This window comes from Elgaria multicarinata, chromosome 9 (genome assembly GCF_023053635.1).
Source record: "Elgaria multicarinata webbii isolate HBS135686 ecotype San Diego chromosome 9, rElgMul1.1.pri, whole genome shotgun sequence".
Taxonomy (NCBI): Eukaryota; Metazoa; Chordata; class Lepidosauria; order Squamata; family Anguidae; genus Elgaria; species Elgaria multicarinata.
The window spans coordinates 24,911,004-24,925,748 of NC_086179.1; the positions used below are offsets into that span (position 1 = coordinate 24,911,004).

General features: G+C 44.3%; 1 protein-coding gene across 2 annotated transcripts in view; it reads right to left on the reverse strand.

Annotated features, from left to right (window-relative positions):
• DGKI (diacylglycerol kinase iota) overlaps positions 1–14,745 on the reverse strand; it is a 216,838-nt gene that overhangs the window by 121,634 nt on the left and 80,459 nt on the right. For both annotated transcript variants that reach the window (XM_063135050.1, XM_063135049.1), the window contains exons 7-12: positions 14,319–14,390; positions 12,337–12,453; positions 6,495–6,569; positions 4,173–4,268; positions 3,155–3,237; positions 70–130 (exon numbers count right to left, since the gene is read on the reverse strand). In XM_063135050.1, the coding sequence (XP_062991120.1) occupies positions 70–130; positions 3,155–3,237; positions 4,173–4,268; positions 6,495–6,569; positions 12,337–12,453; positions 14,319–14,390 (504 nt within the window). The remainder of the gene's footprint in view (positions 1–69; positions 131–3,154; positions 3,238–4,172; positions 4,269–6,494; positions 6,570–12,336; positions 12,454–14,318; positions 14,391–14,745) is intronic.

Genomic DNA, 14,745 nt, shown 5'->3' on the forward strand with positions numbered 1-14,745 from the left:
TAGCCCCCACCCCACAATTGCTTACCACCACCCCCAAAAGGGGCCTGATCCAAAAAAGATAGGGCTTACCGTTCCATCCCCACCACAGGCCAGGATTCGCAGATTTGGCATTTTTCTGTACAACTCAAGCCTATTGAAAGAAAAGGAGTAAGAAAAGGGTTGGGGGAAGCTTATGGAATTATACAGGATGGTTTACAATAAGATCTGGCATACAGTGGATGGCACAGCCAATGAAAGGTCAACCATGGTCAGCTTTGCTACTAGGAGACTCTAGGTGGCAACATTGGACACTTGTTGTCATCAGGGGCAGCAAAAGATGTAGACTTTTCCCTTTGGTGCTACATATTTCTCCTGTTCAAGAAACCACGGAGTGAAGGATGGACATAACAACTGACACTGAAGACAAGATATGGCCAGCTTCTGGGGACAAGGCCAACATCAAGAGTAAGCATGGTCAGGCATCTGCCATGCACCCGTACCCCAGTAGGAGTTCACTGGCAAAAACCCACTGGAGCTGCATTGCAACCTACTTGTTCACCAGTCTCTTGCCCTGATGGTGAGAAGGAGGAGAAATAGATGTCACTGGTTCCCTGCAAGTGGTAGCAATGATGAGAAAGAGCATGAGGAACAATGGCAGCTGGTGATAATGGCAGTGAGAACGTAGAGTCACTGAGGGAGAGGCCCATTAAAGCTGCCTTAATCCTGGAGCCAGCACTGCTTGAGGAACACTGTTCTCTAGACAGGCCAGACATTTATTTGGCCACATAAATCAATCCCTTCATGAGTGGTCAACTCTGTATGAAAGCCAATGCCTTCCAGAGAGAAGGCATCCATTATTACGGTGAAATTTATGTGTTCGCACATGGCTGGAACATCCCATGTAAAAGCCAAAGACATATGTAACACTAAAACATGGAATATCTCGCTCATACACATGACGTTTGAGAGCAGTTTTGTTTTCCTTACAAGTAAACCTTTCAGCAAACATTTTGCTGCAGCTTAGTTAAGAATTTCTACAACAGCCAGGGAATAGATATAATGCATTTGCTTTGTTGGATGGAGGCAGCCCAGAGACCATCAGTTGTCCAACCCTCCTCTAAAGAAGGCCTTCTCAGGGGCCACTCCCAGGAAAAGACCTTTTTATTCAAACAGGCCTTTTGTGTGTAAGTGGATCTGTTAGGTTGGATGCTGTTTTACATTCTATTATTGTGGTATTTTTAATTGTGTTTTAATGCATTTGTTTTATTATTCCTTTCATCAAGGGGTTTTGTTTTTGTTTTTTGATGGTACCTTGTTTTTTGAAGTTCCATTTTTCTTGATAGAAATGCAAGTAAAAATCCTATAAATATATACATAGGCAAGAAAAGATGTGCCAAGAAAGAAGTGGGAGCAAGTGAACTGTCCGGATAATACCTAAGATCAGATGATTTAGGTTGATCAGTTATACTAGCCCATAAAGACTGCTGAAATGAAGACGACCTGAGTAGTTAGAAGTGGCAAGTGAGGATCGACCAAATGGCTTACACCCTCCCTCCCCTTCCTCTCTCTGCAGTAAGAGGGCCAACATGGGGAAAGGGCATAGAGGAAACCACATCAGAGTTCATTGGGTGACCATATGGAAAGGAGGACTGGGCTCCTGTATCTTTAACAGTTGTAGAGAAAGGGGAATTTCAGCAGGTGTCATTTGTATGCATGCAGCACCTGGTGAAATACCCTCTTCATCACAACCATTAAAGCTGCAAGAACTATATTAGAGTGACCAGATACAAAAGACAGCAGTGCTCCTGTAGGGTTGTGATGAAGAGGGAATTTCACCAGGTGCTGCATGCATACAAATGACACCTGCTGAAATTCCCTTTTCTCTACAACTGTTAAAGATACAGGAGCCCTGTCCTCCTTTTGATATGGTCACCTTAGGATTCATTGTCAGATGGCCAAGTATGATGGCAAGGTAGGTCTAGGACACAGAACCCCACTATTCAGCATGAATGGGAGAAACAGTACCACTTGGCCGATAATACAGTCCAAGAAGAAAATAAGGGCAGACTCTTGTTTTTCTTTCGATAACTTTTGCCCTACCGACTGATAGAAGCAGATTTTAAAGAGAGAGAGAAAGAAGGAAGGATGTTTCTATACCTCAAAATGCTGTTCAGCTAAGAGCAATTATGAGATTTGCCTGGTGGAATATTATTTCAGAAATACTAAATTGTAGACTGAGGTGCACTGGGGGGAAAAGACAAAACACACACACACACACACACACACACACACACACACACCCCTCCTGGGTGTCTTTGTTGCTTTGTGAAGCCTGGCACGACATCTGCCAGCAATCTTCTTGGCTATGTCAATCTTATTTGTCACTTTCTTTCATACATAATAATTTTTTAAAAGCTGCAGTCCACAATCAAAAATGCTCAGAAGGCAAGATAAAAGAAGAGTTCTAGTAACTATCCAAGAGCACCATCTTGTGGCATTAAAAAAATATGCTGCAGGTTGTTCAAGATATGTTAAATTCAAGATATGGAAGTTTTACACTGGTTGCTTTCTTCTTTTAAACTGCAGGCTGCCTTTGGACCAGGAGTGTGGATGCCAACTTTAACTCTTTCTCTCCCTGTCACAATCCTGACAAAAATCACCCCCTTTTGCACCAGCAGAGGCTTCCTTTGAAATGCAAAGAGAAGCTTCAGAGAGGTGACTTTAGTCAGGCTTGTGGCAGGGAGAGAAAGAGTTAAAACTCCAACTCCACATGCAACTGCAGCTTCACAAAAGCCCTGCATGTAATTGCATTCACGCAATTAACAGCACATCTAGTGTGAACCTTAGGGGATAACTGACTACAAGCATAAAGAGATTTAAATTCAATTGCGACACCAACTCAAGAGATTGTTGCTCTTGAGTGTCAAAACCCTGATGTACGACAGGTAGGGTACAAAAACTTTCCACGCGTATCTTAGATTAAGTTAAAGGATTTGATGATGTACCTTGAAGTCTTTACAGATGGCAATAAAGACAAACAAGAGTCAGGACTGCCTTAGGAAACAAGTGATGGTTCCAGCATGTGTCTCTAATGATTGCCTCACATACCCATCGTATTCTCCCCATATGAATGGAGTACAGTACAGAAAGCTGCATTAATTGCATCAGAACTTACGCGTCTCTCGGTCCTTCCTGAGAGAGGTCAAAGACCTGACGTGGATTCAAATACCACATGAACATCTGGAGAACCTTAGTACCCTGTAAATGAAGAGAGAGAAAACTGTCAACTTCTCTGAAGCACAATTCTTACATTTCAGTCTTACAAGAAGTATTAGTGGACAAACACTGCACTGAGAGAGAGAGAGAGAGAGAGAGAGAGAGAGAGAGAGAGAGGCACGCAGGCAGGCAGGCAGACAGACAGACAGACCCAGAGAGGCTTCAGCTAGACCTACCGGGTCTAGCGTGATGGAGGGGTGAGGATCTCGCGATATTTTTATTGCGAGATCTCCTCCTCTGTTTACACATGGCGTGTGACAACCTCGGAGGGAAAGGACATCGCGACCACCATTTATTCATTTGTTTTGTTAAAGAAGAGAGCACGAATGGTGGTGCACAGAAGGTGAGGTTTTTTTAATTTAAAATTACTTTCCCAGCTTCCCCACCCCACCCGCGATGGGCACAGAGCTCCTGAGGAGCTCTGCACCCTGTGTGCGGGTCCCGGCTCCTCACGAGTAACCGCAAGGAGCCAGGACAAACCGCGATGCCCGCCCACATGTTCCACGGCCGCAGGATAAGCCCGAGACCATGGAAAAAGTGGGCTCAAAGGGTAGGGTGAGATCTCAGGGAAAGGGAGGGATCCTCCCTCCCTGCTCCCGGGATCCCCTGTGCATCATGTGGACGCTCAGGGAAGATCCCAGGGATCGCCCCAGGATATCGCCCCATCTAGCTATCGCCAGAGATTCTTAATTCTGTTCTGTGATATACACCAGCAAAGTCCAATCTTCCACTCTACAACTCTTCAGTTCTAGGGCAGAATCCAACACTGCACACTGACTAGAGGGACCACTTGCTTGCACCATGAGAACCTAGCAGTTTCTGAAGAAATCCAAAACAAGCCAAAACACATTCTAGATCCATGCCTTTGCTGCAAACACACGGAAAATGTGCTAATGCATCCGGTGTCCTGGGTTTACCTGATTCCCTCCACTTTTGGGATTCACAAACACAAGCAAGGGTTTCATGAGAGGGGAAGAGATGGGCTTTATCACAAAAGGCCGGCCTTTGTTCTCCTAGAGGAAGAAAAAGAGTCAGGTATTCACTTTAATTAGATGTACAAAATCACCAGCCAGGAAACACTCAAAGCAATTATTACTTAGAAATGAGCTAAGTGATCACAAGAGCAGGCAGGCAGGAAGGCAGGCAGGATGATGGTGCTGAGTGTCCTTTGCCCAAAGATCAATAGACCTTTTGCTGTGTGAGAATATCAGTGAGAGATCATTCATGCCTTGTGCACACTTTCTCTAACTATATAATACCCAAGGGCCCTGTGAAAGGGCCCTGTGAAAAGACGTCAGCGGTGTCTGTCACAGATGGCCAAGAGCCTCCAATGAAAGCAATGTCTGTGCAATTTCACCAGATCTGACCTCAGGATGGGGAAAAAATCTATCCTTTAAATCAGGAGTGAGGAATCCCCCTTTGGAGGAGTCCCTGCTGTTGTCGCCTATCTCCGAGATAACAGTGAGGATGCAGGCAGCTCAGGATTTAAAACACATCATCATCAACATCAACATCAACAACAACAACAACATCCTTAATATACCACACTAGGTGAACAGAACTTGCAAAACTGGATGCGCTTGTAATCCATTCAATTGTCATTTTTAAATGTATGACTGATTGATTTAATCAACGCATTGACTGTTTACGATATCAGAAAAGATATCTCAAAGCAGTTTACCGTACAAAGTGAAAATACAAAATATCATCAGTTAATATGTTTCAAATCAGAAAATTAACCATTAACAAACTGGGCAGAGTGAGGGGCTTTGGTGAGCAAGCAGTGGGCAGGGTGCTTCAGACAGGTGAGCAGGCTTCAGCAGGTGGCTTCTGTGGCCAGCTTTGGGGGGGAGAAGCTTTAGTGGACAGGGCCTTCTGTAGGCAGGCAGATGGGCAGGGGGCTTCTGTAGGTGGGCAGGAGCACTGGGCAGGCGAGTGGACATGTAGGTGGCGGGCTTCGGCAGCAGCAGGGGCCCATTGGCAGCACTCTGCTGACAGCTCACGGGAGCCTGGCACCGGCACTTTGTGTGTTGGAATAGGGAAGATGCATGAACATTTAGGCCTAACCTACACCAAGCAGGATATTTCACTATGGAAGCGGTATATAAAAGGCAGGAGCCACACCAAGCAGGATATAGCACTATCAAAGCCATATGCTTTGTAGCGGTATTGAAGCGCACTGACAACTGTTGGGGCCCACTGACACATACCATATACAGCTTTCATATCACTTTCATAGTGCTATATCCTGCTTGGTGGGGCTCCTGCCTTTTATATATCACTTTCATAGTGTAATATCCTGCTTGGTGTAGATTAGGCTATAGACTACTCTTCCTGCCCCACTCCCCAAGGGCACTTACACTGCCGCCACCACCTTGATTGATTGATTGTGAACACAGTTGCTGTACAAATAAATACAGTTGCTTATTTGTCATGGCCTTTTTCCCCCCCTTGCCTAGCTTTCTCCACTGGGAACCCTAAAGTAAATTAAATGGCACTGTTCATTCCCTTTTCCTTTGACCTGTCAGCAGAAGAAAACATTGAACTGTTTATCACAGTTTCTTCTTACTCTCAGAGCTTATTTACACTACAGACTTAAACTGGTTTAATCGTCTTTCTGTCTCCCGAGGGAACCTTGAAAACTGTAGTTCTGTCAAGGGGGCTACACAGACCTAAGAAAGGATTCTCAGCACACTCACCACTCTGCAACAGCCAGAATTCTTTGCAGGATCCAACAACAACTGGATTAAAAAAAAACCCTACATCTGTGTATAAAACCAATATATCTGTGGCATATATACAAAGACCCAACAGGTTTTATTCCTTAACTTCAAGAGACTCTTAAGAGTAAATGTTGGGGACACCTGCATTAAATACAACTCTGAATGAGGTAGCAAATAAATGGGAAAATGCAGAAGGTCAAAATATAACTGATTGATTAAACAAAGTATGGAATACATTGTATATGAGAAAGCTTATGCATTTTTTTCAGTTTAAAGAGGGTAGAGAAAGTGTTACTAGTATAAGGGGGTTAACTGGGATTTGTCAGTTTGGGGGATGAACGTTATCAACAGAACATAGCTACTAATATTTTACATTTTTGAGGTCATCAGTAAAATGAAAAGGATTGTATTTTTATTTGCTGTTGTAGTGCTGTCGTTATTTTTGTTTTCTCTCTTTCTTTACAATCATAATGGTAAAAATAATGAAAATAATTAAAAATGTTTTTACAAGTTTACCTCATTCCCTCTTTTGCTGGCTTTCCTTTTAAATGATGTCCTCTTCTTCCGCCTGGTTGAATTTTTCAGAGAATTCTGTATTCACAGAATACAAAGGTGGGGTGGGGAAGAGTATTTTAAAAAGAACAAAGCAAGAAAAAGAGGAAAGTATCCCTATAAGAAACACCTCTGTGACAGTACCTTTGGAGAATGATACACCACCTGGCACACATGCGTGAATTGAAAAGACATGCGTCTCATGCTTTACACTTTCACACCACTGGGATATGGAGAAAGCCACACACTGAGACCAGACTGGTACTTTCAGAACTGGAGACTTTCCAATGCTGTGAGGAAGAAGAAAACTAGATGCTCCCATAGACTCACATAACAGCACATGTTGTACCTGCCAACCCTCCCAATTCAGGTAGGAGACGCCCGTTTTCCTTCCGGGGCTCCAGTCTCCCGCCCAATCAGGTTCGTCTCCTGATGTGGAGACCACCTGTATAAAAAGGTTAAGGAGAACAAGATAAAACGGGCTATGCTTCATGGGATTCCCCCCCCCAACTTCTTTTTCTTTTAAAGCTTACCTGGGAGTAAGTCCCAGTGAATTCAACAGGACTTACATGTATAGGATTGTGTGGTTAATTGGTTCTAACAGGGTTGCAATGCCCAGATGAACTGGAGGGCAAAATTCCCCTCTCAACAGAAGACCAATTTTATCCTTCACTTTGGCATTTCCCAAGCAAAGGGGAGGCAGAGGACTCAACAAGTCCTTTGACAAGTATGGAAGATGGCTCTGCTGGGCTAAATGAAGTAGTGTGTGGAGAGGACGAAACTGACAAGGATATTTACAAGATGGGAATATGCCTCTGTGGGGCTAAATACCAGACAGGCAGACTTGCTACCATGCACACTTGTGCAAGATCACCAATTTAAAAATATATTTTTTAAAAAAGTATGACACCATTTGAACAAACTTCAAAATCCCATCCTAAATTGCGCAAATTACAATTTATTTATTTACAATATTTATATACCGCTCCCCATTCAAAATTTCAGAGTGGCGTACAAGATAAAATAAATTAAAAACAGAATAAGACACTTTAAAATAGTTTTTAAAAGACGCAAAATGTACAGTGAACTGTGGCAGATCATTAAGGAAAGGCTTCCTGGAATAATGACGTTTTCAGGAGGTGCCAAAAGGAATACAAAGTTGGCACCTGCCCGACCTCCAGAGGCAGGGAATTCCATAGGAGTGGGGCTACCCAGCTGAAGGCTCTTGCCCTGGTGGACTCCAATCGGAGGATGGGTCTATGTGGAACCACCAGGAGCATGCCCTTGGATGACCTCAGAAACTGGGCAGGTTGGTAGGGGAGAAGGCGCTCTCTCAGGTATCCAGGGGGGGATCTACACTACTGCTTTAAAGCGCTTTAAAATGTTTTATAACAGTTTTGACAACTGTTGGGGCCCAGGACACACTGCATATACAGTTTTCAAAACGTTTTCAAAGTGCTTGAAAGCGCTTTAAAAGCAGTAGTGTAGATCCCCCCCCCCTGGTGCCAAGTTGTTTAGGGCTTTGTACACAAGTACAAGAACCTTAAACCTGGCCTGGTAGTGAATAGGCAGCCAGTGCAGCTCCCTCAGCAGAGGAGTTACATGCTGGAAAGGGGCAGCTGCAGACAACAGTCGAGCTGCTGCATTCTGCACTAGCTCCATCTTCTGGAGCAGCTTCAAGGGCAGCCCCACATAGAGCGCATTGCAGTAATCCAATCCAATTTGTACAAATTACAGCGGAGGAACCTGAAAAAAAATGCACAAAACATTTCCGGAATTGGCAAAAAAAAAAAAAAAAATCCACTAGCATCTGCCGCTGCTTACCGAAATGGAAACATTGCCCATGGACTAAATGAAATGGAATTCCCAGTGTCCCTACCTAGTACGAAACTTTTTCCTCTCTTGTTTGGATACAATGCTAAAAATCAGAGAAAGAATTTATTTCTTGGTTTCGCTTAAGAGGTGTTTTGATGTTGTTAGACTGTGATATTATTCGCTGCTGCTGCAATAGTTTATGCTTCATTGTATTTTGTCTGGTTCATTATTTACATTTATATACTGCTCCATATCTAAACAGATTCTGGAGCAGTGAACAAAGATAAAAGGAATAAAACACCTTATTAAAATTATTATTTTAAAACAACAACAAACAGAACACCAAGAAAAACCATGGCAGGAAGGAAGACTTCCTGGAACAGAACTGCTCCCAGGAGGCACCAGAAGCAACACAGCATTCATACAGTTTATAGCTGTATTGTAGACAGGATCCACTCTACTGGCAACTGCTGGGGCCCAGGACACATTCCATACACCATTTTCAAACCACTTTCAAAGCATAATATCCTGCTTCATGTAGATGTGGCCATATTGTGTTTAGTGTTACAGTCAGCTGCCCAAAGAACTTTGTTACGGGGCAGCATATAAGTATTTTAAATCAATAAAATAACATAAGAAGTCATCCTCTTGTTTGGTTAAATAGAAAGGTTAAATAAATGCAATCCAGAAAGGAAAGTAGATCTTTAGTTGAATGTACCAAAATATGCTTCTTTCGACAAAGATAGTATTTCCAGATGAAAATATGCAACACACCAGTGAACAGCCCACCTATCCACTCAACTGACTTGCCAGAAAGACCTACATGTTTGGGGGTTTAAGAAATGCCCCATTCACAATGTGCTTGTGTGACCCTGCTGAAGCTGCATCCACGTCATCACGTGGGGGAGCGGGTGTAATACCTGTGTCAACCCAGGCAGCAGCATGAGGAACACCATACAGAGGAGAAGGGCTGTGGGATATTTTTACTGGAAAAAGTCCCTGATTTTACTGGTATATCTGGGGTCCCAAATCAGTTATCTCCATGATGGGAGCCATTATTGTTGCATCAAGGTTAGATGGTAGGGCTTGTGGGCACAATCCCATTCCTCTCTCCATGTGTTCTGTCTACACCAGGAGCAAAAGTCTGAACAGGATTCATACTACTACATATCAACAGAATGCAGAGCTAGAATAGGAGACCTCCTGGACTATCTATAATTAGAAATCCGAGTCTTCTTCATGATCAAAGCAATCCAAGACTCCTAGTAAGCAACACTGCTGATAAATCAGGAGTAACCGGCCACTGTTTGGGCCAAACCATGCTGAAATGTCCTTTTACTACAGCAGTCAAACTGAAATGGAGGAAATGGGGTTGCCATCCCCAGTGCAACAAGAGTTCTGTTCCTATGAAGAAGGAAGGCATTTAGCTGGTGTGGCCTCTCCCATCACAGTGCAGCAATGGCAGGGAAAACACAATTTGCTGAAATCTAGGGGTGTGCACGGACCCCCCACTCCGCTTCACTTTAAGATCCGCCATTTTCGGATCGGCCCGCTCCGCCCCGCCCCCACTCCGCCTGTGCCCACTACGCTCCGCTCGGAGCTCCGGATCTGGATCGGAGCTCCAGTCCCCCCCAAAGGGGGGGTTACCGGGCCCTGCCGCCATCGCCGCCCATGCAGCGACGGCGGCAGAGCCCGGTAAGGAGGAGGGGGCCTTACCTGCCTCCGTCCGCGGTCCGTCGCCGTCTTCAATTGAGCCCGCGGTTCCACCAGGAAGTCTGGGCCACAAGTGCGGCCCAGACTTCATGCTGGAACCACGGGCTCAATTGGAGACGCTGACGGACCGCGGACGGAGGCAGGTAAGGGAGAGGAGGGTGGGGGCGTTACCGGGCCCTGCTGCCGTCGCTGCATGGGCGACAGCGACAGCAGCAGGGCCCGGTAAACCCCACTTACCTTTCCGGCGGAGCTCCGGATCGAGGCGAAGGATCCGCCTTCACCTCGATCCTCTTCGCCACGCTCCGCCGGCCCCCCAATCCTCTTCGCCTCCGCCTTAAGGGCAGGCGAAGCCCCCCGCTCCGCTACTGCTTCTCCGGTCCGATTAGAAGCGGAGCACATCCCTACTGAAATCTCTACTCAACGAAGTGATTAAAAGAACTGGAACCTCTTTTGTATTCACTGCTTTGAAAAAAAGATCATATAACAAACATTGTATAACAAAAAGTAGGGATCTGTTGATTGGTACGAGCTACTAAAAACCTTCCAATGGTTCTTTTGTTTTGATTCATTGCACATTATTTCTGAGATGATATAGCAAAAACTGCCTTCAGCCTTGAATCCATCGTTGGCAACCATGCTAGTCAAAGCAGTGGAGAATGGTGGCTCCTATTTCAATGGGACCATGGATCTGCTCTGGGTTTTAGTCAGAACCAGGAGCTAAACAAGCTATCCAAAAAGGCTGGACCCTATCCCCAAAATACATTCAGCACCTTGATAGCTCCTTTAGAGTTCTGAGTTTCAGTCCCACCAAAATCAGAGCCAGCAGCCTCCAGTGGGTCAAGGACAGCTTCTCCTAGGGTTGCTGGAGCATCACGTGGAGATCCTGCCAACACCTTTCCAAGTTCCAAGGCAGTGAGAGAGGACGTGACTGCTGTACTGACCACCACATTCTTTCACTTGTCCCTTTGCCCACCCTTCTTCCCTCTTCTGCTTTGGCGTCAAATGGGAGCCCTGCTTATTCCAGTAGAGAGCAGAGGAGAGTGAATGAAGAGACTGGCAGAAGAACTAGGGAGCTCAGCACCAGCAGCATTCTTTACCACCTGCCTCAGAACTGTTAAAGGAGGAGTGGTCAAGCAGCAACCCAAGACCATATACCAGGGCTGTTGAAGCTCTTTCAGCCTGAGAAGCTTTCAGGGGATGCATTCTAGTGGCGAGGGGGGCCAAAGGCCAAACAGACAGGGGCAATAAAATTAAATAAATGCCAGTCCTTTTTAGCTTCAAGCTCTTTTCTGCCAGTAGCGAAGCCTTAGCAGAGGCAGTTCCTAAGATATTGTCTCTGTGTATATCATCTGTTTATGTGAGTTCTATGTTTTTAAATTTTGCACATTGTACTTTTGATATTTTTATTTAACCTTTGTAAACTGCCCAGAGAGCTTCAGCTATGGGGCAGCATAGAAATAATAATAATAATAATAATAATAATAATAATAATAATAATAATTATTATTATTATTATTATTATTATTATTATTTTAAAATGGTAGGAAAACTGCACAAAAACTGAGAAACTGCCAGACGATTAGTGTTTAAAGGAAAGAGGATGGGGCCATTTGGAAAATCCCTGGAGGGCCATTTTGGGACCCCAGGAGGGTCGGACTGGGGCCCCTCGGTGAGGTTTCACACCTCTGACATATGCAGAAGTGGGCCTGGTTTTATGTGGATCTTGGCCTACATTTTGTATAATCCCTACCCACTTTGGTGCCAGCTACGTTTAACTGCTGGAATGCAGACCCTGACAGGTTTTGACCAAGGTAATGAGGGCCTCAGTAGGAAACCTAAGCCTCTTTTAAAAGTATAGGTGGGATCTCTAAGTTGCAGTCTCATAACCGGAACCCCTAGCTCGCTCTATTACATTCAGAAAGAAGGAAGGAAGGAGAAACAGAAAAAGAAAAGAAGAAAGGATGAAAGAGGAAGGAAGGAGAAAGGAAGAATGATGGAAGGAAGGAAGGAAGTATTGATTGGATTCCATGATTGCTACCGACAATACCCCCTGAAGCCTAGCATTCTGGTTCTCCACAAACCAAAACTATCAGGTGAAATAATCCTTCACAAGGAGTAACTGGAAAGGCAGGGCAGTGGCGTATCACAACTAGGAGTGCAGCTGGGGTTGCTTTTGTGTTTCCAAGGGAAGTGAGGCATGCCTTTCTGGAGGAATACCAGGAGTTCAAGCCAAGCGAGCTGACCCACAGTGTCGAAACAGACATTGGCATGCAGTTACCTGAGGTTTCTTCACCTTAATGATCCAGGTGGGGGGTACGATGACAGCTGCATGAGCCCCGAGCGAACACGGCTCCTCAATGTGCTGCAGCATGAAGCAGGTGACTTTATTGTGAAACTTGAAGGGGGGGAAAGGAGAGGCATCCGTGAAGTGGAGCGAGAGCACAGAAATCAAGAGCAAAGGAGAGAGAAAATACAAAGGTGAAAATCAGGGGTAGGCAACTCCCGATGCTTTGACCTACAACTTCCATCAGCCCTAACTAGCATAGCCACTGTTGAGGGATCATGGGAGTTGTAGGCAAAACAGAAAAGCTGCCCAACCTTGACTTCATTTATTTATTTGTTTATTTATTTATTTATTGGATGATGATGGTGATGATGGTAATGATGATGATGATGATAATGATGATGACACTTATATCCTGTCTTTTTTCCTCTTGCAAGGTACCCAAGGTGGTTTATATGATACTCCGTCCCTTCATTTTATCCTTACAACAATACTGCTATCCTTTTAGCACCAGACAAATACTTCCTTATTCTCCCCAGCTTTTAAAATCTTTTAAACTATTTTTACATATTTTAGTCTTTTTGTGTTTTATTATTTTCGTCCCTACAATGTGGTTTTACATCTTATACCTGATATTGTATTTTCTGCTGTGTTGGCATGTTTTATATTTATTTGTAGTGTTGTTGTTGCCTAGAGAAATTTATTTTATGAGGCATTTAATATATTTAATAAATAAATAAATAAATAAATATACAGAGTTTGAAATGTAAACTGCTTACAATGGCATTTCCTTAGACTGTTTTTACCTTGCTTTTCTCACAGAGATCAAAGTGGAAGTTTACAATAAATAATACATCATTTGGATGAGGGGTGGGGGAGCGCCCCGTGCAGATAAAGTGTTTCTGCTTTAAACGAATGCTTTTAAATTCTTCATAAGCCCTGTTCAGACAACATGCTAAACCATGATGGTTTAGCATTTTGAGCTAAACATTATGGCTTAGCGTGTCGTGTGAACCATTCCTAACCATGGTGGCTACATAACCATGGTTTAAACGCACTCACTAACCACTTGCTGCAAAAGAGTTAGCAACCTAACCAGGGCTTAGTGTGTCATCTGAACAGGCCCTTTTTCGTGAAACATTTTGTTCAGTATGTTTGGAGGAGAGTGATGGGCTCCCAGTTAAAGGGGTTTAATAGGGTGACCCTATGGAAAGGAGGAGAGGACTCCTGTATCTTTACCGGTTGTATAGAAAAGGGAATTTCAGTAGGTGTCATTTGTATGTATGCAGCACCTGGTAAAATTCCTTCTTCATCACAATAGTTAAAGCTGCAGGAGCCCTGCCTAGCATGACCAGATGCAAAAGAGGGCAGGGCTCCTCCAGCTTTAACTGTTGTGATGAAGAGGGTCATTTGCTGCATTGCTACAAATGACACCTGCTGCAATGCCCTTTTCAATGCCCCTTTCAACACAAGATACAGGAACCCTGCCCTCCTTTCCATGTGGTCACCATAGGTTTAACCAACCCATGCACCAGTCTCACACATGCAGCGGCCTTTACAGAGGACAGTCCTCTATTTGAAGATGCCCTCTGTTTGGGGGGCTGTCTAGTTCAAGTCTGGTTTAAAGTTAAAGAGCAGTAAAGAGGGAGAGCAATTTGCCCATCAACAATTAGTGCCTGGATGGCAGGCAGAGCAGGCACATAGCTTACCTTGTCAGTCTGCGCAACTATAGTGAGATCTATTGTATATCTATTTAAATATGTTATCCTTTTTACATGTGCACCTATGTTGTCCTCTTTTTTTTTTAGCAATGTGTAAATGGGCATCCTCTTCAGCATTTAAGAGGAGGGGGTGGAAAACAACAAAATGAGCAAGGTAGCTCCTGCAACCAGGATCTTAGCTAATTATAGATGTGGAAGAATAGAACCATCAAAGCCATGCTTATTTGCACGGTCACTTTGGCAAAAGCTACTTACCGCCAGCTTGCACCATGAACAGCTGATGGCCACAATCTCTTTACTGTGGAAGGAGAATTTTTGCTGAAACCCCTGTAAGAACAAGAAGAGTTAGTCACACGCACCTACTGAGAACTGTTAATCTGCCATTAATCCACTGTATCTACTTTCAGTTTTGTTGAAATCAGATTCCCAGCACTTACATAAAGAGCATTTCCTGCAAAGTGAAATGATAAATTTAGATGGCAGGAAGGAGTGGGGGCTACCTGCCCAGAAAACACCCACCCACTGGCGGCCGTTTGGCTCATCAAGACCGCCCCTGCCCTGTGTTCCATCCTTATCCTGGACTTGGATCCATCCCCAGCAATGCCCACAAGCTTAACCTGAACCAGGGCCACCACAGACAGATGGAGAAACAACATGGTGACCTCGGAGCAACTCAAAAAAT